Source organism: Drosophila arizonae, chromosome 5 (genome assembly GCF_054131065.1).
Source record: "Drosophila arizonae isolate 15081-1271.41 chromosome 5, UAZ_ARI_1.0, whole genome shotgun sequence".
NCBI classification, from domain to species: domain Eukaryota; kingdom Metazoa; phylum Arthropoda; class Insecta; order Diptera; family Drosophilidae; genus Drosophila; species Drosophila arizonae.
The window spans coordinates 994,910-1,017,642 of NC_142925.1; the positions used below are offsets into that span (position 1 = coordinate 994,910).

The 22,733-nt window shown below is 41.3% G+C and overlaps 1 protein-coding gene across 29 annotated transcripts in view; it reads left to right on the top strand.

The window, feature by feature from the left end:
• The window catches only part of mim (missing-in-metastasis), a 49,985-nt gene extending 27,929 nt beyond the window's left edge, over window positions 1-22,056 (top strand). For 2 of the 29 annotated variants that reach the window (XM_018010498.2, XM_089469414.1), the window contains exons 3-20: window positions 4,850-4,911; window positions 6,345-6,418; window positions 9,464-9,921; window positions 9,985-10,242; window positions 11,233-11,313; window positions 11,403-11,741; window positions 11,957-11,971; window positions 12,169-12,283; window positions 12,802-13,656; window positions 14,004-15,638; window positions 16,412-16,548; window positions 16,923-17,219; window positions 17,365-17,619; window positions 18,173-18,533; window positions 18,909-19,676; window positions 20,569-20,720; window positions 21,051-21,219; window positions 21,399-22,056. In XM_018010498.2, coding sequence (XP_017865987.2) covers window positions 4,850-4,911; window positions 6,345-6,418; window positions 9,464-9,921; window positions 9,985-10,242; window positions 11,233-11,313; window positions 11,403-11,741; window positions 11,957-11,971; window positions 12,169-12,283; window positions 12,802-13,656; window positions 14,004-15,638; window positions 16,412-16,548; window positions 16,923-17,219; window positions 17,365-17,619; window positions 18,173-18,533; window positions 18,909-19,676; window positions 20,569-20,720; window positions 21,051-21,218 — 6,030 coding nt within the window. In that variant the 3' untranslated portion in view covers window position 21,219; window positions 21,399-22,056. The remainder of the gene's footprint in view (window positions 1-4,849; window positions 4,912-6,344; window positions 6,419-9,463; window positions 9,922-9,984; window positions 10,243-11,232; window positions 11,314-11,402; window positions 11,742-11,956; window positions 11,972-12,168; window positions 12,284-12,801; window positions 13,657-14,003; window positions 15,639-16,411; window positions 16,549-16,922; window positions 17,220-17,364; window positions 17,620-18,172; window positions 18,534-18,908; window positions 19,677-20,568; window positions 20,721-21,050; window positions 21,220-21,398) is intronic. The other 27 variants (XM_018010502.2, XM_089469415.1, XM_018010512.2 and 24 more) reach the window with 27 other exon arrangements.
• Window positions 22,057-22,733: the final 677 nt, after the last annotated feature.

Sequence of the window (22,733 nt, forward strand, 5' to 3'; positions counted from 1 at the left end):
TATGTTAAACCTCACTGATTCATGCGAGTTCATTTCTTAGAGCTCATTTGCTGGCTCTCTTTACCGATAAGAGTTATAATCTATACTCTCAACTCTTAGTTACACGATGTTACTCTTTAGTTTTCGAGCAAGAAATCGGAAAAAAATAAAAAGTAACATTTGCAGCAATATATAATTATTTAATACCCTAGCTTTGGCAATCGAAGCGTCTTCAACATGCAATCGATTGTGGTAGGTCAAGTAAATAATCGCAGCGAATCAACGAATTGCTGCCAAATAAGGCACATCAGACAGTCTGTCTTGTCTGTCTGTCTCTTTTTCCTTTCCTCTCTCGCTCACTCTCTGTGTCTGTCTGTCAGTCTGTCTGCTGGTGGGCCATTGAGTGACAAGCGGAGCTCCTTCTCCAACGTCTCCAGTCAAGATCTACCGCCAACTTCTCCGTCTGCTTCTTCGACTCTTGTCGTTGTCGTCGTGTTATGAATTATAAAAACCTTTAGCAGTCACAAGTCTTGGCGTCTGTCTTTATTACGTAGTAGACGTAGCAGCGGCAAAGCCAAAAGGCACAGCAAACAATAAGAGTATACCCTGTAAGAGCATACCTTGTAAGGGCATATGTGCTATGCGCAAATAAATAATGTTGTTGAAGGTCTTCGACTCTTTAGTTTTTTGTATAATTTAGAAACTTAACCATAATTTGAGCTATAAATTGATAGCTTGATTGTAATTCAGCCATAGCTGATAAGCGCGGAATTGAATCCAAGTTCTTTTGACTAACTAAAGAGCTGCTTACTGTACTTTATTGATTCCCCAGTTGATGGTAAGGTATTTGATTGTCAACTGCTTTTGGATTAAAGCATGTTATGCAGAATGTCACATAACGAGGGCTAAAGAGAGAGAGAGAGGGGGGAGATGTGTGTAGAGTGTGCGAGTGAAATGCGCTTTGCGCTGTGCAGAAATAACCGAAATCGATTTCCGTTCATTTCTGTAGTTGCGCCTCTTTCATGCGGCTCAATGCACTCGGCGACTGCGTCACCTCTTTTATGCAACGTCTGCTCCACTGCCTGCCCCACTGTCTGGGGCCGCTTGCCCCACTGCCGCAGCTGTAGCGGCAGCGGCAGCTTTTTGTTTGCATTTTGGCTTCGCTGCTCTTTTTGTTTTATTTGTATTTTTTTTTGTAAATGGATTTTGTCGATTGGCATTTGCGCGAACCTTTTATTGTGCTTATTTTTGGGCTTTCGGCTGCAGGAAAAAGCGAAATGTGAAATGCGAAAGCGAATTTCGAATTGCATTGCAGTGCGAATAATGCCCAGCAGCGAATGCTGTAAGGGGTATAAAAGACTGTAAAGATACCCCTTCAAAAATACTCAAATATACTATTACAATGCTGAAAACAATGTATAAATCCATCATAACTAAAAATAGTGAAAATAACTTTAACACTTTCATGTATTTGCATGCATGGGTAACTCCAAGTCGTTGACGCCCTTTTAGAGCATTCCTAACCCTTTTTTTTTGTTGGGTAAATTTGCTGAACTGAACAGAGAGAAATGAGTCCCGAACGTTTCTGGCTGCTGCAACACTTGACTGACCATTGAATTGAGCCATTGACCAGGGATTGCTTTCATCATCAATTTCAAGCCTGGCGGCTCGAATTCAATGTCAATTTGTGCAGCCGTAATTGAAATTCGGAGCAGAAGCAACAAAAACGAGAGCAATAAAAATGTGCGTAACGACTGTTTAAGTTGGCTTTCGTCTGTCTCTATATATGTGCGTGTGTGTGTGAGTGTTTACTGTAGTTGCGTGGCCGAAACCAGTTTTCACTTTTTGTTTTTATTGGCCATTTGTTGCTTCTTTAACTTGCGCTTATTCTCAAATTATGTGTATATAAAAGAAAAATCTCCTGGCTACTTTTTATGATCGCCTCTCTGTGTGTGTTTGCACAATTTGCAGACGTTTTGTCTTTTATGGCCTGACAATGAAACCACTATAAAAAGGAAAAAAACCAGTGAGAACATTGCAATGGGGCTTGGCCTACCAACTGCATAATACTCGCTTAAAATATTTTAATTTCAATAATGATAAAACTGATGGGGAGGGGGACTAACTGCTTGAGCAGGTTAACAGAGATTCACTCGGAACACTCACTGAGGAGGGTGCGTATAAGAGTATATATATATGGCAGACATCTACATCCATATGGAAAGAAAGAGGCAACTAAGAGATCCGAATATGCCCACCATTGAAAATTTAAGCGAGCATGAAACAGCAGCTACCACAGCGAGAACTAAAACTCGTGTGGCTTTTGACCATATTTCGCATAGACAACATTTTGCTTAGCCATATTGTGAATCGTAGTTTGCTTGGCTTTGCAATTCGCTGGTCGTTGGCTTCGGCTGGAAATCACTTTCGTTCTGCTTACCTGTTGATTGCAGTTGGCCATAAATGAACGGTGGAAACGGGTAAACTTTATTAAGCACAGCGCGCCACAGGCAGTCACAGCAGCCCTTCGATTAATGCACATCAATTAAGTTCACAGTCAAGGTTGGAGCAGGTGCTAATTGCTGTCTGCCATGTCGTCACCTTTGTCTGCCTAGTTAAATAGACAATTTATAGAAAAGCCTTGACTAAATGGTTACACTATTACAAACAAGTAAAAAAGCTCTAGTCGAGACTGCTCGACTACGAGATCCCCTGAACCCTTGGAGTGCTAGCTATTTCAATAATTTTTCGCGTCTTTCAGCTTACACAAGAAACACACACACATACACAAACACATACACATACAAGCACCCACGCATAAACACGCATGGGCTGCAGTGTGCGCTTACTATGAGAACTTAATTGTTTAATAACTTTTTTTGTGGACGTACGATCTTCATGAAACTTTCAGATTATGATTATAACATGAATATGCATGTAATTGCCAAAGCACAAGTCTCTAGTATTTGAAATACGCGTTTTACAAAAGTGAGGGTGAGGGGGTGAATTTAGAGGTGGGGGGTAAATTTTAACAAAAACCGAAATTGTATAAATTGCATATAAGCATACATTCAAAATTTGGAGACTCTAGCAATAAAGATGTAGAAGATATAATTTTATAACTGGTTTTCGATAAGGTTTTTCATCGATAAAAAAAGATCGGGATGAGTTATCGGATTTTAATGATAAACTCGATATCCGCGCTGTAATTACGAACATTTTACAAAAAATTTGAAGTCTCTAGCTCTTATATCTTCGGAAATCGACGCGTTCAAACATACGGACAGACGGACAGACGGACAGACGGACAGACGGACAGACGGACAGACAGACAGACGGACAGGGCCAAATCAACTCAGCTCGTCACCCTGATCAAGAATATATATACTTTGTGGGGTCTGCCACGCCTCCTTCTGCCTGTTACATACATTTCAACAAAACCATTATACCCTGATTTCCCATTTTCAATGGGTTCAGGGTATAAAAATAGATATTACGCATAAGAGATAAGCGATATAATAATAATTCCATTTTTAGGTATACGTAATGCGAAGCCTTAACAAATTACTGAAACTATAAAAAATCATATAGTTCTCATGAATTTTCAAGACTTTTTTAATGTTACTCTACATCTAAACTTAGTCTCAACGTATTGCTAATTCATGTCACTCAGTTTTACCTAAGAATAGCAGCGTAAATTTAGACAAGAAATACGTATATGGATATATTAGTGGTATTTCCTATACAAACTCTATGTGCTTCTGAGCAATTTGTTACTATGTTGCAGAATTTGATTCAATTAAATTTTAAATAAGAATTTTATGCTGATTGATGAAAGCGAAAAATGCAGTCAATTGGGTTGATTTCTGCCTTTTCATTGAGTTAAATTGTTGTTAAATTTTTATACACATACATATGTATATATACGGACATGTATTAGTCAAGCTTTTCATTAGTTTTAATGAAATGCACAGACAACAAAAGTCGCCTTCCTTAATGAGCTCTGAACACAACAACGTGAACTTCAATCCTCCCCTTAACAGAATTTTTTTCCAAGCTCAAAAGTTTAGCTTGCCAACTTTTGACATGGCCAAAATTCGCTTTTAGCTAATTAGGAGGAGGTACAGGATTCATTTTAAAGAACATGCAAAGCCTTGTTATGCCCAAGGAATATTTGTTCACTTTGTTCAGTTGTTTAACTTTTTTTTGAGTAAACAAATTATGATAAAATAAATTGAATTTATCTAAATAATGATGATATAAATTTAAATCGACATATTACACTGTTCAGCAAATTTATGGGCCTTAAAAGATATTGAGTTATGGCCAATTGAAGACAGTTATTGCCAATATAAGCCTTTAATGCTCTCTAGGTATTTTAACAGGCTAAATAGGGGTATTTTGATATGTGTAGGATTCAATAGTAGTTGATAAGTAAAAATATAACATAGTTAAAAATATATTTAAAAAAATATATTTAATATATATAATAAATAATACAAACCAAATTATATCTAAATACTTAAATGTATTCCTCATATGTCATGTGTTTGCTAGGGTATTAACTATGCTTGAACCCTTTACATATTCTTTTGATAGCATTTTCTATTCATGATTGAGCCACACGTAGTCACAATTTGTCAGGATTTGGCCGTTTGTCTGAGCTGTCTATAAAAAGGATGAGTCAATAAAAGAATCAATAGAGGAAGCCTTAAGGCTAACTCTTTATATAGTGAGGGAAAGTGGGAGGGTCGAAAGGGTTAGACTTTTGCCTTTGATGCTCTTTTCTATTGAATTTGATAGGATTTTGAAAACATTTGTATTATATATTTTTCTAACCCATTTCTTTCTTTTTCTCTTCCCATTGCAGAACACATCTCCACTATGGGAGGACTTTGTGGCCAAGGCTAGCAAGCTGCACACATGTCTGCGGTAAGTCGATAAATCGGAATTCGATTTAAAAATCGGAATAGAAAACAAATGCAAACTCAAGTTGAATCTCAAATTCCAAAAATTTGATCAGCTTTAAGTTATTGCCTTATTTAAAGGAATTGTAAAAGGAGAGTCTGAATGAACGAATAAATATTGCAGCAATTGCAGACATTACAGTAAAGACTCAGCAATGTGCAACTACTTTATGAGCTCACTGTGGTTGTGTTGTAGCTTGCTTAATACATATATAAAGTCTTCCTAATGCATGCCTCACATTGAAATTACAGTATAGCCTTCCCCAAGTGGGATTAATGTGGTTTACGGCCGCTCAAGTTCAATTACAGTATATCCTCCCCAAAGCAGTCACTCGTTAAGCCAGGCAGTTGAGATGCTCAAAGAGCTTACAAATTTGAAATTCTTTTTGTTTTTTATGGGACAGACTTTACTGTACTTGAAAGTACAGTGAACTGTTTTTCATTCACATTTCATGTTTGTTTCATTCTGCCCGTTTTCTTTTCCCTCTTTTCTTTTTTGGCCATTTGCCTGGGTTTTGCGTGTTGTTTATAGTTGATTCTGTGTTGTTTTTAACGCGCAGACTTGGCCCCGATTTGTGACGCCAGCGGCGCTGTCTAAGCATATGCAATATATACATACATATATATACGATTATATACTCTTATACAGCTGCTGATTATGTATATAGCATTAATCATGAAATCATGCTAAAAAGTCTGCGCTGTCTGTTGTCTGTGAAAGAAATTCTGCGCCAAGTGTTTGCCCAATGCGCTTGACACACATACGCACCGTTGCCCGTTGTCACTCGAGCTATAAAGAGAGAGAGAGAGAGAGAGAGAGAGAGAGAGAGAGAGAGACCCAGAGCTAACCAGACCAACCAGATCAGATCACATCACAGCAGCAGCAGCAGCAGCAGCAGCCCAGCATCTTCATCTTCATCAGCTGCAGTCGCTCTTTGGACTGTCTGTCTGTCTGCCAGTCAGAATAACTCTCCCTCCCTCTCTCTCTCTACTCTGTCTGCTGCCGCTGCTATTTTCAATTGAAATGTCGCCCACGGCCAATAAAGTTTGTTGCAAACTTTATTAGATTCGCAGTCGTCGCACTATAATCAATGGCATCTTTACTTTGCCGTTTTTTTCCTCTTTGCATACCCTGTACATAAAAATGATGTGCTCGAGTGGCATTGTGCGACTATAAAAGAATCATCTTACAAGCATTTAGTTCATAAATTTAAACTCAATGATACTTTTATTTCCTATTACTTGAAATGTTTCCCTTTGCGTATGTCAACGAATTACTCAGAGCGGCAGATCATGCAAATTTCTATTTAAAGGGTATCCCCCATCAGTTATCCATCCATCTCCATCTTTCTCTGCTGTTACATCTATATAATCTCTGTTTGTTATGTATGTTTTCAGCGCTGCTATTCAAGCAATTGCCGCCTATTTGGATGCCTTCCAAAAGATCGCCGATGCAGCAACCAATTCCAGAGGTAAGTTCAAAAGTCGTAAACCTCATAGCAGAAACAAATTTCTGCTTGCCAATTATCCGTGTAAGCCTTTGGGCTGTGTGCCAAGTGGATGAGGTACATTAGAAGGGGTTGGGTAATAGAGGCACAATGCCAAAGCTAATTTCAAAAGTCGTTAAAATATTTAAAAGAGCTCTATTTGTTTGCCAGCCTTTAAGCGTATCCTTCGGGCTGTATTTCCTATGTATTATAATTACCCTAGGTGCCCCCCATCTATTCCTTTGCTTTACGATCAGCTGTTAGGTACACGCTCAGGGTTTGAAGGGAGATTAAAGACATTTATCTAATGGTTTGCCTTGTGTTCCATTAGGGACCATAGGCACATCTAACAGTTGAAGTTCATGCCTTTGGGCTATTCGACAAGGTACAATGGGTTACATTGGGGTACATTCACCCATTATTAATGCGTATTTGGCGTGGAGAGTGGACGACGAGGCGACGAGGCGACGACGCTGACGCCGACGCCGACGTCAACATTGCGCCGGTCATCGATCTGAATAACGCCTGCTCAGAGTTCTCTGTTCGGGTTCCGATTCTGTTGCTCACGCATTTTCTATTTTAGCTATTTATATTTATTTATTTGCGCCTGCCTCTTCACGCTGGCAGCTCTGATTATGCAATTGCTGCTCACCTGGGCGGCCACAACAGCAGCAACAACAACAACAACAGCAACTGAAAACGGGAAGCGACAGGCAGCTCCAGCGAATTTGCTTTTATTTCAACTGCTCTTACGCTCTGTTTTAATGGTGGGCAGTAATAGAGTAGACTAGAGTAGAGTGGGGAGAGAGACAGAGAGACAGAGAGAGAGAGAGAAGACATTTCCAGCTGAGATCAAAGACCACTTAGAACTATGAACGACTTGAGCAGCCGCTGTGGAAGTAGACAACATGTATTTATATGTCTATGGCATTTCGAGTTGTTCAAGTTGACATTTTGCCAGTTACAGTTAGTTAAGGTGGATAATTGCAAGTTTTGGAAGAGGCCTTAGATCGCGATTTAGACGGGCGACTGGAGATAGCTGTGAAATAGAGTTACAGTAAGCAAAAGTTATAAGTCGTTACAGAAAACATACAACTTGATATAGAATGAGAATATTGAGTTTTAGAGTTGCATATATAGAAGAGAAATTAGAGATACCTATCGAGTTCTATACTCATGGAATAAAATCATTCATCTATAAGTAAGGCATTCAGACAGACATTCAAATGTTTACTGTATGTCTGTTTACTCTCTGTTATATATTTACTTAAAGTACAGTAATCAATTACTATATTGAACTATTACTTATTTCATAAACCAATTCTATTTAGTCTACTGTCCTATTAGTCTATGCGTCAACTGGATATTTAATAATGCAAAACTCTAATTGAAAGACTTACTTAACCAGCTTTTGGGGTTCATTCATATAGCCATCAATCAGGATCCATTCCCTTCCACGCAATGGGCTTTGTGTTTAATGAACTCATTTTTATGCCTTCAATATTTTGTCCCACGTTGGCAGAGGCTTACCCTTTTCATAGCATCATAAATACTTGTTCATATATCAATAAATATTTCATAAATTGATTAAAGCTCTTGATTGAACTGTTTATGTTGTTCTCTCGTAATTATTCATAAATTTATTAAAAATGAATTTGTATCCGTTCTCGATTCCCAATGCGATTCATTATTTATATTTTATGCCTGCCTATCTCGCTCTCTCACTCGCTGCCTCTCTCACCCTCTCTCTCTCTCCCACTCATATGCGCTCTGGCTCATTTGCATATATTGATTTCATGTCACGTCTGTGCTTGCATTTCGCTTGCACGATAAAGCTCATACGCCCCGTTTGCCACCATTCACTCACACAGCCCGCCATAAAAAATAACGGCTAGGAAGGACTACGATTTGGGGCCACCCTCATAGTGTTGTCTGTCTGGCACATCAGGCACTCGCTGTACTTTGCACTCACTAAATGGTTTCATTAGTTTTAGTGGTTAGTCTGCCCAAGTAGTAGAAGTGCGGCTCGGCTTGGTTCGGTTTGGTTTGGTCTGTGCTCGGTCAAGCCTGCTGCACAGGACAAGTGTCAATTGTCTTTTGCGATTGTCCTCAACGAGGGTGAAACTCAATAATTTGCACATGGTTTTTGCCTGCAGTGGGGGTGGTTGTGGGCATAGCCGGGTGGGTTGTCCTCTATATACCCTGCAGACGTGGGTAACATGAGAATATGCGAGGTATAGTTCCAGTCTAATATGCTGATTAAGTTCATTTTATGCACTAGCTCAGTACTTTTTGGCTTATACAAAAATAGGCATTACAATTAAAGCGGCTACTTGAAGAGGAAGCGCATTCACTAGTCGTTTACTCCCCACACTCTGCACTCAATTCAATTAACTTGGATTTGTTGACGTCCATTAAAAACTTTATGTGGGATTAGCGTTTAGTTGTTCTCGCTCGCTGTGCCTATCGCTCTGTTCGAGGGTGCAGGGTATCATTTAGTCTGCTATGCTCTATGGTTAAACACAATTCAATTAACTTGGATTTGAAGGCGTTCATAAAGTGCTTTATGTGGGATTTGCCTCAAGCATCATATTTAATGAAAGCACTACTGCGGTCCCTCCATCGTCTGATGGAGAGGCGAGCAGAAATCAATAGGATAATGGAGCAGCAAAGGCAACTTTTGCAAACGATAATTAGATTTGAAATAGAGAGAGACAGAGAGAGAGAGAGAGAGATAGAGAGAAGATGAGGAGAAGCGTGTCGCTGGCTTAGATAGGCAGCTGCCCAAAGCGTCGCAAGTAGCTGGCATAATGGGCACAGACGAGAGACGAGACAAGGCGCGACGAGACGAGCCGAGACGTAAGACCGGTTGTTGACCGAGTTCTCAGTTTATCCAAATGCCGTGTGGCATGCAACGGCAGCAATGCAACGTATTATAATGGGGGTATGCGGTGCCTGGCCATGATTTCCGACAGCTGAAATTTCGCACAGAATTTAAACTCCAACTTGGTCGTCCATCTCTCCTTCCAGGTGCATCGAAGGAGATCGGCACCGCCTTGACGCGCGTTTGCCTGCGCCACAAGGCGGTCGAGACGCGCTTGAAGACCTTCACGAGCGCCATTATGGACTGCCTTGTGCAGCCGCTGCAGGACAAGATCGAGGACTGGAAACGCACCGTGGCCACCATCGATAAGGACCATGCCAAAGAGTATAAGCGCTGTCGCAGCGAGCTGAAGAAGCGCTCCAGCGATACGCTGCGCTTGCAGAAGAAGGCGCGCAAAGGACAGACGGATAACAGCCTGCAGTCCCTGATGGACTCTCATATGCAGGATGTGACACTGCGTCGCGCCGAGCTGGAGGAGGTGGAGAAGAAGTCACTGCGTGCGGCCATGGTCGAGGAGCGTTTGCGCTTCTGTAGCTTTGTGCACATGCTGCAGCCGGTGGTGCACGAGGAATGTGAAGTGATGTCCGAGCTAGGACATCTGCAGGTAAGTAACGAATAAGTTCAGAGTTTGCTTCAATTATTAATTGTCGAATTCCTTGCCTTGCAGGAGGCCATGGAGTCGATTGCTCTGGTCACCAAGGAGCCGACCGTGCTGCCCCAAGCGTCGGAGGAGCTCATACACGACGCTAAGGCCAGCATTAATTTATATCCCGAGTCGCCAGGTGGCGGCTCTGGCTCGCAGGGCGGCGGCTGTTCCAATTCCCTGGGCTCCCGCAAGAGTTCCGTTTGCTCCATTAGCAGCATGAACAGCAGCGGCTCCAGCAACTCGCCGGGTCATCATCACTATCAGCGTTCGCTGTCGCAGGTGCGAAGCAAATTTTCATTTAAAGATTGTGCAGCAAAATTATTCGACTTAAGCAATTGGTCATTAATGAATGGTCACATTTAGATAAATAATGGTCACATGTAGATAGATGATTGTGATACTTCAGCTGAAAACTTAACATTTTCATATGTGTTGTTTACTCACTTTTGTACCTAATAAGTTGTAAATTATTTTTGGTGTTTATAATCGTATACGTTCATAGCTCGTAGTATTAGCATGCGATATCGAAATGTATTATAGGAATACTTCCAAGTGTTTATTAGAGCTCATGCTCTTTGTTTTGTACAACAGTATGATATTTCGCTAGAGTATGTATACAACTTACATAGTCAAGATACGTATATAATTCCTCGTTTAATCAATGGTAGAATGGTAGCAGTTTTGTCCACAAGCTGAAGCCACAAGGCGTCTTAGTCGAGTTATCGCAACTTTCTATTGTTCAATTTTTATGATTCGAAATTGATTTGTTTGTCAGATATTTAATTAATCGATTGCCCAAGTATGTTGCTAATTTAATTGTGATTAATTTATAATTAGAGCTTAAACTGGTAACAGCTGATATAAATCTGAAGTGTAGTAGACTTGGAAAGCGAAAGTAAAGTGGGTTAACCTTTTTAATTATGTACGAAATTACATTTATGCGAGGGTAGTCTAACAAAATAATATATTTTATCATATAGTATATAGGATTTTCTATTGACTTGATGCTAAGCTCAGATATATCTGTATGAATATATACTGATGTGTTCATACTTACATTGACTATTTACAGTTAATCACATTGTACGACCAATTGCTTAAATCTAACTTAATTTTATCGCTGTATGCACTGCATTGCTGACTTTGTTGTCATTGTTGATGTTTATTTGATTTTGTGACTTTCATCCATAATGTTAATTGTTCTGCGTGTCTCTTGTGTTTTTTCGTTTGTTTACTTGTATGTTTATTTATTTGTATTATTTTTTTTAGTTTGTAACGCCCGCAATTCGCTTGAAACCTGGTGAATCCAGTGATAGTGGCTTTTGCTCATCGCCCGCGCTAACAACACAGGTTCTCATTTTGATTTATTGATTTGTGTTTTCTATTTGGCGAGTTGTGTTGAGTCTGTGCTGACGATAATATTGTCTCTTTCGGAATAGGCTTCCACTGCAACCAATCAAACACATGCTGTCTCCACTTGGCCGCCACATTCCCAGGATGCTGTTGACACTCTGCCACCGACTGCCGATCGTCCGCACACGATTTCCACCACCTACGAGAAGGGACATCAGCGTCCGCCCTTGACTGTATACACGTTCCAAAACCCCGAGACCATACACGAGTCCAGCAGCAGTGGCAGTCTCATAACAGCAGCTGCTCCTCCCGCTGGAGCTGCAGCTGGAGCAGCGCCTGCTGGCGGAGCTAATTCGGGAGGTCAAACGACGCCTGCTCCACAAAAGTCACCAGCTGCATCGCTGAGTCGTCCGCCGTTGCCAGTTGTAAGTTAAGACTGTACATGTATGTGCGAGGTGTGCTCGAAAAGTAAGCTGTATATAATTCTATGGAAGTAATTTTGCAAATTCTCGATGAGCTTACTTTTTGGGCACATCTGCTAAATACTCTCTGTCTATCTATCTATATACATCTAGCGCTTAAGTTATTTCTTATTATCTGTTTGCTGTTCCGATTCGATATGTTCTATATATCTATATAGAAGCCGGCACATGTGGTAAGTGGCAGTGAATGAAAGAGAGAGAGAAAAGGAGAAAGTAGAACCTACAGCGCGCTCTCATTTGCATGCGCTAAACCCTGCCCAGCTCACCATAAACAGTTGCCTTCGCCTCATTTCCGAATCAGCTTTGCTATCTTTCTATATATGTATATTATGTTTTAACTTTTACTAACCGTTTCCCTCATCACTTGCAGCGCTGCTCCTCGCTGGAACGTCCGCTTTCTGCGCAGAGCAATCATCGACAGAATAGCGGACAGAACTTGCTGCAGCGCCAGTGCCCCTCCCCGATTCCGGCTCATATCACGAAAGGTAAGCTAGGTCAATTCTATATATTATATAAATACCTTAAGCAGATATCTATGTATATATGATTCGATTCCGTCTGATGTCCGTCTGGAAAATTGTCTTTTTCTTTTAGGCTGCCAATCAGTTTACTCTATCATCATTATATCAAGATTCTATTGAATAATTTCATCCAGCCTTAAATACATGTATTAGTTGGATTGTTCTTGAATTTTTCAATATAAATATTATAATATTTCATACATACTATTTATGTTCTATGAAAATATATACATTATATCCTAAGTCGTCTCTGTCTGCTTGGGTATTTCCTCTTCGGCAGTTGTCGAAGGGAAACCTTGTTCTGTTTTCGTTTTTTTTGTCTCTACTATGTTGTGTCCTAGTGTGCACGCCTTTAATGCCTAATCCATTGAGTCTTACTAATCAAATCCTTGTGCTTGTCGCCATGCTGCTCTCTCTCTCTCTCTCTCTCTCCCAAACACCATTCGCATGTCTTTAAATGTCAAACACTCACGCACACGCAGAGCTGTCCGCCGCACATCATGCACAGCAGCAACAGCAACAGCAGCAGCAAACACAGCAGCAGCAACAGCAACAGCAGACCACGCCCACCTATGTTAACATGTCTGAGCTGGCAGCTATGAAACTAACCAATCAGCAACAGCAGCAATCACAACAGCAACAGCAGCAAACACAACAGCAACAGCAGCAATCGGCAACACCTTTGCTGCAGCAACAGAGCAGCATCGATTCAATAAGTTCACAGCACTCGAACGACTCGTCGACGAGCTCACTGCAGCAGCAACTGTTGCAGCACCAACAGCAACAGCAGCAGCAGCTAGCACACATGAATCACCATCAGCAACGCGGCACACGCTCCCATTCCATATCGTCGTCAGTGTCCTCGAATACGGCATCATCGCTGCACTCGCATCCATCCATCGACTCGGCTGTTGTTGGTGCTGCTGCTGCCGCTGCCAGCAACACGACGCCATCGAGCGGCTGCTCGACGCCACAGAATCACTATTCACCATTGTTAACCAACTCACCCACGTCCACTGCCGCAGGTACTCCCAGCAATGGCAGCATTGCCAGCGGCCTGGGCTTCGTCTACCAGGTCAGCTCGCCGACTCCGCCCGCCAGCGCCGCCCCCGAGGTGCTGAAGATCACCGAAGCGTCATCGTCCACAACGCCAGACACGGATGAGCGTTCACGTGCCTCGGTGCTGCAAAAGGCCTCGATGTTTGAGAAGCAAGCAGCAGCAGCTGCTGCCCCGCCACCAGCTCCTGTTCCAACAGCAGCAGCAGCAGTAGCCGTTGGCCCAGGGACAGCAGGACGACGTGCCGAGGAGCTGCGCGCCGTGGAGCAACAGGAAATGGGTAAGTGTTGAAGTCTTGAGTCTTGAGTCTGCTGCACAGTCTGCATCCCGATTGTTTGCAATCTCCCCCGCCCCCACCCTCACTTTCTGAGTCCCCAGCCCCCGCCCCTTTCTCTTGATTTTAAGCATTTCGTGATTATCATAATAAAAACTTTTACTTTCTTCCGTTTTCTTTTGGACTTTTTTTTCGATTCCTCCCTCTGCTCGTTTGATTTTGTCTCCCACCACCACGCACCATCTCGTTTCGTATAAAAAAAAATCAAACAATATATATTGCACCACACAACAACAACTACAACAACAACAACAATATCTCCACCAACCAACCAACAACTACAAAATAATTAGACAAATCTTTCGAAGATTCAATACAAGCATTAAATAATTTAATTGGCGAATTAGACTCCTTTCAACGTGAGATCGATGAGGGCAAGGGCAAGCAGCACAGCAGCAACAGCAACAGCAATAGCAACATCAACAACAGCAGCAGCAACAATGTTAACAACAACAACAACAGCGGCGCCTCCAGCAGCAGCAGCAGCAACGAGAACAACAACACCAACGAGTTGTTGCTGCTGCCCGGCAACAACATCGATTGCTGCGCCATCAGCAACCAGACGAACTCAAGTGGCTGCGGCACCGACATCTCCGACACCACCTCCGAGGAGCTCGGTGCTGGCGACGGAGATGCGCAGCGGCAGCGACAACTGGGCGCCAGCGACTCGGAGCTGAGTCGCTGCTACGTGAGCGAGACGAGCTCGTTGACGGGCGGACTCCTGGCCGGGGGCTACGAGAATCCCACATTCGCGCATTTTGCCAATCGAGAGGATCGCGACGCGGACATGGCGCCCAGGCATGCGTATGTCGACTCCTGCAGCGATGGCGGCAGCGCAGTCGTTGTCATCTACGACCATCAGATACCCAATACACCGGACATTGAGTTCGCCAAGCAGAACTCGGAGATTGTGCTGATGCGCACCAAAGATCCGCAGCAACTGCAGCTGCACAAGATGCGCGAGCTGCAGCAGTTGCCCGACAATCTGGCTGGTTCGCCCGAATCGCCGGATGGCATTGGTGGCTCCAGCGTCTCAACGGCAACTGTTGCGCCTGCCAAGCAGCGCCTCTCATCGTTTCGTGCTTCCAGCGAGCAGCAGCTGCAGCTGCTCGGACGCGCCAGTCCGCACAGAGGTACGGAAAAGTTTAGCCTTAGTCTAGAGCAGCAACAACCACAGCAGCAGCAGCAGCAGCAGAAGCAGTCGCAGCAGTTAGCGAGTGATAGCAGCAACATTGCAGTTCGGCGTCCTTTGCCGCCCAAGCCAATAAGCCTGAGTATATTCAATGAAACGGGCAACAGCAACAGCAACAGCAACAGCAGCAGCAGCAGCAGCAACAAGCCAGTGATACCTAGAAAATTTGATTTCAAGGCTGATTTAGATGCCAAAATACGCAAGCAGAAGCTAAAAGTGCAGCAGCAATTGCAGCAGCAGCAGCAACAGCAGCAGCAAGAACATCAACAACACTCACCAACAACACCAGCAACAACCAACAGCACAACAACAACAGCAAACTGTAATATCACTAAACCGCCTGCCCTTATTGCATCCGCATCCGCATCCGCATCCGCATCTGCATCTGTGAACAACATCAACAACAACAACATTAATCATAGCAGAACAGCAACATCTAATCACAGTCAATCATACACAACGGCAACATCAACAATATCCAATGCCACAGCAACAATTGCAACTAAGCTGACATTGCCAGCATCAGGTTCATCATCAACCTCATCATCATCTTCATCTACATCAACATCATCGCCCACATCAACATCATTAGCCACATCAGCTGCGCCCGCCTTGTTGCCCACTGTGCCTGCCAAACCAAACGCCAACTCATTTGTGTGCCCCACTGTCAATGCCCATGCCACAATCCCAGCTACAGTAAAGCCCTGCATAACGCCCAGGCCGGCTTCGTTGTCGGGTTCGTTTCGTTTCTTTTATCTTTTCGTTTTGGTTACTCTCACTCGCTTTTCTTCAGTTTTCCTCACGATTTAACCTTGGAAATTTTTGGTTTTTCTCATTTGATTTTACCGGCTTTGGTTTTCTGCATAAAATAAGTTTTCTTTCAGTTTTGTTCCACTCTAATTTGTGTTCCTGTTATTTTGTTGTTCGTCTTAACCTGGCTTTGGAGGAATTTCTTAACCAATTTCGCTCATCAACTCACACAGCACCATTTACACAAATACAATTACAACTATATATACATATCAAGGCTAAGAAATGTTAGGGAAAGCTTTCGATAAATCTGGATTGCAGCTCTATCTCAAATACGATCTAAAAATATTTTGATAGCCCTGATATATATGTATATAATGCTCACCTACACAAAGAAAACTGCACGTTACCTGCGACTAACTGCAACACAGCTTAATACTAAACTATACAAGTATATATAATACCGTAATAATCGCCAGAGTCCTGTGTATAATTGTGTTCGTCTGGTCCGTAGGCTTCACAAATAATCTGCAAAATTGTTGGGAAACTTGTCTAGAAATATGTAAATTTCCCGTCTTGGGTGTCGGAGTGTATCTAATATGCGATTGAATGTTGTGACTAGAACTGATGTATATAACAGACATACAGCTCTATATATATATATACTATATGTGGTGTGTTCTACTGTGTGTGTATATAAAACGTTAATAAGCTAAGCGTCTTTATGAAAATATTTGCTAATTTGCCTCAAATTCACAGGAGGAGGTGGAGGAGGAGGCTTAGGAGCGGCAGGAGTTGGCTCCACACGCATTGCGCGTCGTTCTTCCATCAATCAGGCCAAGCCCCCGCCGCCAGTGAGGCGCAGCTCCTCAGTGACGCCCAGCGTTAATAACGGGGTAAGTTTAGCCAGGAAATTAATAAGTAACAACAAATTAATTGAAGTTAGTTAATAAATAATTAAGCTTAAGCTAAGAAAAAAAAAGATTGTCAAACTAAATTTATTTAAGTTGCAGCTGCAACAACAGAAATCTGAATTTGTTAGATATAATTACACAAATTATTAATAATTATAAATTAAATAATTCGATCGATACTAACATTGCCTTAAGTTAAACTGTAACAGCAGCAATACATAGCTGCAGCAGCACTGCTAACAACAGCAACATGAATCAATTTTTAACATTAAGTTGAGAGTCTTCTACGATCAGCACACAGTTTTCTATTTTCTATTATTCCTAAGTTAATTTTCATTTATTGCTTATGATTTAAGTTGCAACAGCAACAGCAACAACAACAGCCGCCGCAGCAGCAGCAGCAGCAATTGCCGCTGCAGCACAGCAACAGCAACAGCAACATTAGCTGCTCCAGCGAGCATCTGCCACCGCCTCCTGCGTTTCTGCTAGAGGCTGCCACTGCGATGCCCAGCTCGGCGCTGAAAGTGTCGGAGACGGTGCGCGCGTTGGCTGCTATGCGGCATCAGCCTGCCTCGCCTGTTGCGCTGCGTCGCATTCAACAGCAGCAACAGCAGCAGCAACAACAACAACAACAACAACATTCTCTTCAGCAGGTGTGTGCTTCTATTCTACGGCTTGATCTATCTGCTTTCTGCACATGATTTATTTTTACTTTGATTTCATTTTCATTTTCAATTCACACACTTCCAACACCGTAACACCAACAACAACAACATATTGCCTGTTTATACACCTTAGTCCATGCACAAGCCCTTGCCTAGCCTAGAAGCCGATTACGAGGCTTATTATAATAGCTATATGGAGTTGCATGCTTATGCTCAAGCCACAACGACAAATTACACACAGCAACAACATCAGCAGCAGCAGCAACATCATCGCTTTATTCAACAGCAGCAACAGCAACAGCCTCAGGTGCATCAGCAACATCAACATCATCAACAACAATTGCCACCAACGCCGCCTCCTTATCAGGCGCCGCCTCAGCTAGATGCCGTAAGTGCTAAGTACAATGCTGGCCACGCCCACTAAACAACTAAACAAAGAGGAGGCAACGCTGCTCATCGTCTACTAAAAAGTTTTAATTTAGTTTTTAAGCATAACTAAAAACCTAGCTTAGTTTAACATGCATAACTAGACATATAACATAGATATAGTTCAACCTGTGCCCACTTATAACGCGTACAGTGATCACTCACTCGTTTAACAGTAAAAGCTCTTTAGAGTGAACCAGCTAATCCCACTTTTATCTTAATCCCTCTTGTAATTGCTTGATTTGATTTATAAAATAAAATCCCTTTAAGCTCACTTTCACATTAGAAGCTCAACTTGATCCTCTTTATCATGTACAGTGAAATCATCTAGATCATCATCATCTCCTCTATGCCTTAAGCTTTTTCCTAAAGCATTCCCTTGCATTCCCAGAGGCACTCTAGAGCTTTTGCTGTTTGTCATTTTGGCTTAATTATTAATTTATTGGTTACTTTTTTCATTTCTTGTTCTTCACACATGCTCACACATATATATATATATATATATATATATGCAGTCATATCGCACCACATCGCCCTGTGCTGCTGGCGCTGGCAGCAGCATCTATGCACAGCCGAAAATTGTGAGCAACATGTCCAGCTTTCGCAGCAGCAGCCCCAGTCCCAACGGCCACGCCCATGCGCTGCCACCGACACAGCCGAAGGCCAATCCGAATCTAATTGCACAGCTCAATGCACGACTCAACAGTAAGCAACAACAGCAGCAGCAGCAGCAGCAACAGCAACAACAGCAACAACACCAACAGCAACATGTTGCTGAGGGCATTTATGGCAATGCAATGGGCAGCGAATCCATTTACATGCGCAGCGGATTGTCCATGCAACAGCAGCAGCAGCAACAGCAGCAACAATTTGACGGTAAATTTGAACATAAGCTAGCACAGCAGCAACATAGAATTTATGCAGCATCATCATCATCATCGTCGTCGACAGTCGTAGCAGCAGCAGCTGTCGGCAATAGTGCAGCAGCAGCTGCTGTTGCAACTGTTTTAACAGCATCCACATCTAGCAACTCTTTCAATGCTTTGCCACACTTTCCGCTCTCTTCATCCACATCATCGTTGCTCTCTAAAGTCAGTTCATTTTCAAATTCATCACCAACATCGTCGCCAACAACAACAGCAGCCGCCGCCGCCGCAGCAGCAGCTACCAACAGCAACATGTCTCACTATCAGCCGCCTCAAGCGCCTGCAGCAAGCAACAATTATACAAATTCGTTTATCAAAAATACAGCAGCTGCGCAAACAGCAAACATGCGACAACAGCAGCAGCATCAGCAACAGCTGCAACAGCAGCAGCAACATTATACTTGCCCGCCGCCGCTTGAGGATCCCCCACCGCCGCCCATTTACTCGGCAACGATGCCAAAGAAAATGGCACGCGCCAATGCTGCACACGGCAGCAACGGCAACAATAACAGTGGCAGCAACATGTCCAATCACATGATGACCGCGACGCTGCCCAAAAATATGCTGCAACAGCAGCGTTTACAGCAGCAGCAGCAACGTTTGCAACATCAGCAGCAACAGCAACAACAACAATATCAACAGCCTTCTGGCCTTGCCATGGGCAATGGTCATGCTAATCAACGTGCACCCATGCCGCTGCCACAGCAACAGCAACAACAGCAGCAGCAACATCAGCAACATCAGCAGCAACAACAACGACAACCACCTTTGCCATCGCGTCATTCCAGCGTGCAGCAAAAGATATTTGTATCAACGAATCCATTTATACAGACCACAGCTGTCAAGCTGCACTCGACGCCGCCCGCCGCCTCGCCCACCTGCGGCTCACCTGTGGCGCTGGCCAGCATTTATGGCACCACAGCGCGTGGCGGCAGCAGCAGCAGTGCACAGCAGCAGCAACTGCAGCAACAACAGCAGCAGCAGCAATATTATCGCGAAGTTGCTGGCGGCAATAGCAATGGAGGCGCTGTTTACTATGCGGCTCACAACAATAGCCACGCCCATACGCACGCCCATGTGCCACATCATTCAAGTGAGCTGCGCGTTTGATTTTTGACTTTGACTTTGATTTGGTTTTGATTGCCGCGCTGTTAATTTGTTGTTCCTTTTTATTTTGTCGTTAATATCTTTTGCTAATTTGAATTGAATTGAATTGCATTGAATTTCTAATGCGTCGCCAAATTGCATGTTGCTTTTGTTGTATTTTGTTCAGTTTGAGTTGTGATTCATATGAAATATTAATATAAATGATATTAAGGGAAGGAATATTGAACCGATCAACCTGGAAGCGCACAAGGAGAACACTGAATATATACAATATATCACAACTTTCTCATCTCATTGCCTTCAAATCTGATCTGAATTTCACATCAACTCACTTCACATTGATTTTGATTAAGAGTTAAATCGAAATATGTATTCAACTATATTGGAGGTCTGTTCTCAAGGTCGAATGGAGAGAAAGGGCCCACAATAAATTTATAAATAGATCCGATTTAAAACGTTACAGACTTTTTGAACATACCTCGAATAGTTTAAGTAACTTGCAGTGTTAACTTCTTCAACCTGTACATAATTTACTTTGTCTGTTTCATCTTTTAACTCTCGAGACTCTCGCTCTAACTGCAAGTCTGCTATGAACTTCGACTTATCGAAGTTATTTTTATTTTTATTTTTTTATTTCAATATTATCTATATACATATATATTGTTTATCAGCATTATCTGCATTGTTCTTAATTTTATGTTAAACATTTGCTTAAGCTCTCTCATTTGATTCATAAACTTTGCAACGATTCTTAAACGTTTATCAACTCATTCGGTTTTTGCTTCTCTCCTTTTTTTATGTGCGCACCTTTGTGCACCCCGCATCCATCCATCAATCTATCAACACAATCAATCGATCGAACACCATTCGCTGCTTAGACTATGCCACTAGCACCAATATCGAAAAGACTGGCAGCATTCGTGCCAAGACCAAGGCTGAATTTCTCGAGAATCTCAATGCCAAGCTGGCGAAACAGGGAATGTCTGGACGTGCATTTGCAGTGCGAAATCTAATCAATAGCAAGGCCCTGGTAAGTAGAGCATCAATCATATATCACCTGAGGCATTTGCAACACAATTTCACTCTATACTCTTATATAGTAATATCATTATACTATACCTATTCTCAAACATCTACTGTGACACTATAAAATACTATGACTATACTAAAAAATACTATACCATATATTATGGTAATCTCTTGTATACTATGATAATTAGTAATCTCTACTATATTAATATATACTTGATCCTATACTGCGCACCTATTCTTATTCTATACTATACTATATTATGTACTACCTCTATTATATCATATACTCTATACTATATGCTGTGATTGTGTTGCGCGACATATTTAGATGTATCAGAATCCGCAAAGTTTGGCGCGCCCCAGTGCCCAGTATCGTAGACCACCCACCTATCCCAACACCAACACCAATACCAACACCTTTATCAACAACACCAACACCAATACCAACTCCATTCTCAACAGCAATATGAACAGCACTTGTGATGAACAGTGTTAAGGTATTCATTTTGTTTTCGTTTCTGTTGCGTTTTGTGTGCCTAACTAAAAGCCCGAGTTGAAATGCGCATTAACTGCATATAGTGTACTATATGTAAATATAATCCAGCTTCGATTAATTAATAGAAGTATGCTGTTATAAATCCCCAGCTAATTAGTATTCCCTTTTAATGAATTGCAGCCGGATCCGCGTATATGCCACGAGTCGCTGATGGATCAAATTAAGCGTGGAGCGACCTTGAAACGCAATCAAAAGATCAACGATCGAAGTGCGCCCAAAATACATTAATTTAATGAAAATATATATGTCTATATCTATATATATATATAGAATGCAAAAACAACTAATGAGGCCTGCTCGACTGCAGAGTTTTATGGCGAGTTTAGTTTGAAACTAAGAAACGCTCACACTAATTATAAAGTATACAACTAAACACATACACACATACATATATGAATATATATAACTGATAAATATGCGTATTTAACATATATAAATGATATATATGTATCAAAATTGAAACACTACAAGGGAGTCTGTAGTGTTGTTTTTTTTCGACTCTAAATTTTGATTTAATTTGGAATTCGTCTACTTTCCTATACCTAAACATACATATTTGTGTTAAGTAAAATAACAACAAAACTAATTGAAGTGTAAAATGAATAACTTCATCATGGATTATTTTTTTAACTTAAACTCGAATTTATTGTTAGTTGAATTAATAATATTATTATTTATATATTATAATTATTTAATTCCTTGTTTTGTGTATATATTCTATATAATTTAACACTATTTAAATATGACGCCCAATAAATGAAATTGTCGTATCATCATATATGCTATATATATTTTTAAAATGTAATTATTTTTGTTTAGTTATTTTCTAACTCAAGTCAATTTCATGATTCTAAATATTTTAAACGCGTATAAAACTTATAGCTAAAGAAGCTATAAACTAAAGATAAGTAAACGCATATATAGATAATATATATAGAGTTTTTAAAGTCCCAGCTGACGTAACATTAACGTGGAATCTTATATGCTAGATATATATATGGATTCATATCAATTGAGCATTGAGCTATATGTATTTCTATTGGACTGAATCTTGAATTGTCATTTAAAATGCAACTGAGTAAACTACAAATCTATCATATACATCTATATGCTATATATCATTTGACTTCATATCAGTTACAAGAAATAGATCTGTAAACAAAATTTTAAAGCACATTTTATAAAGAGAAAATATTTGGGTTTTTAATGCTTATATAGTGAAGCAACTTGTTGATAGCATTTACTATATACAATTTGGGAAAGCTCTAATCCACATTATCTGATACTCGAAAATGTTCTATGGCTAGTTAACAGACTTTTTTAAAATATTTACAAAATATTTTGTATATACGCTTTTTAAGGCTTCTAAATAATGTAATCGTCACTATATCGATATATCTATATATATAAATGATCTATCTTAACCAAAAGAGAGGGCAATAACTAAGCTACAAA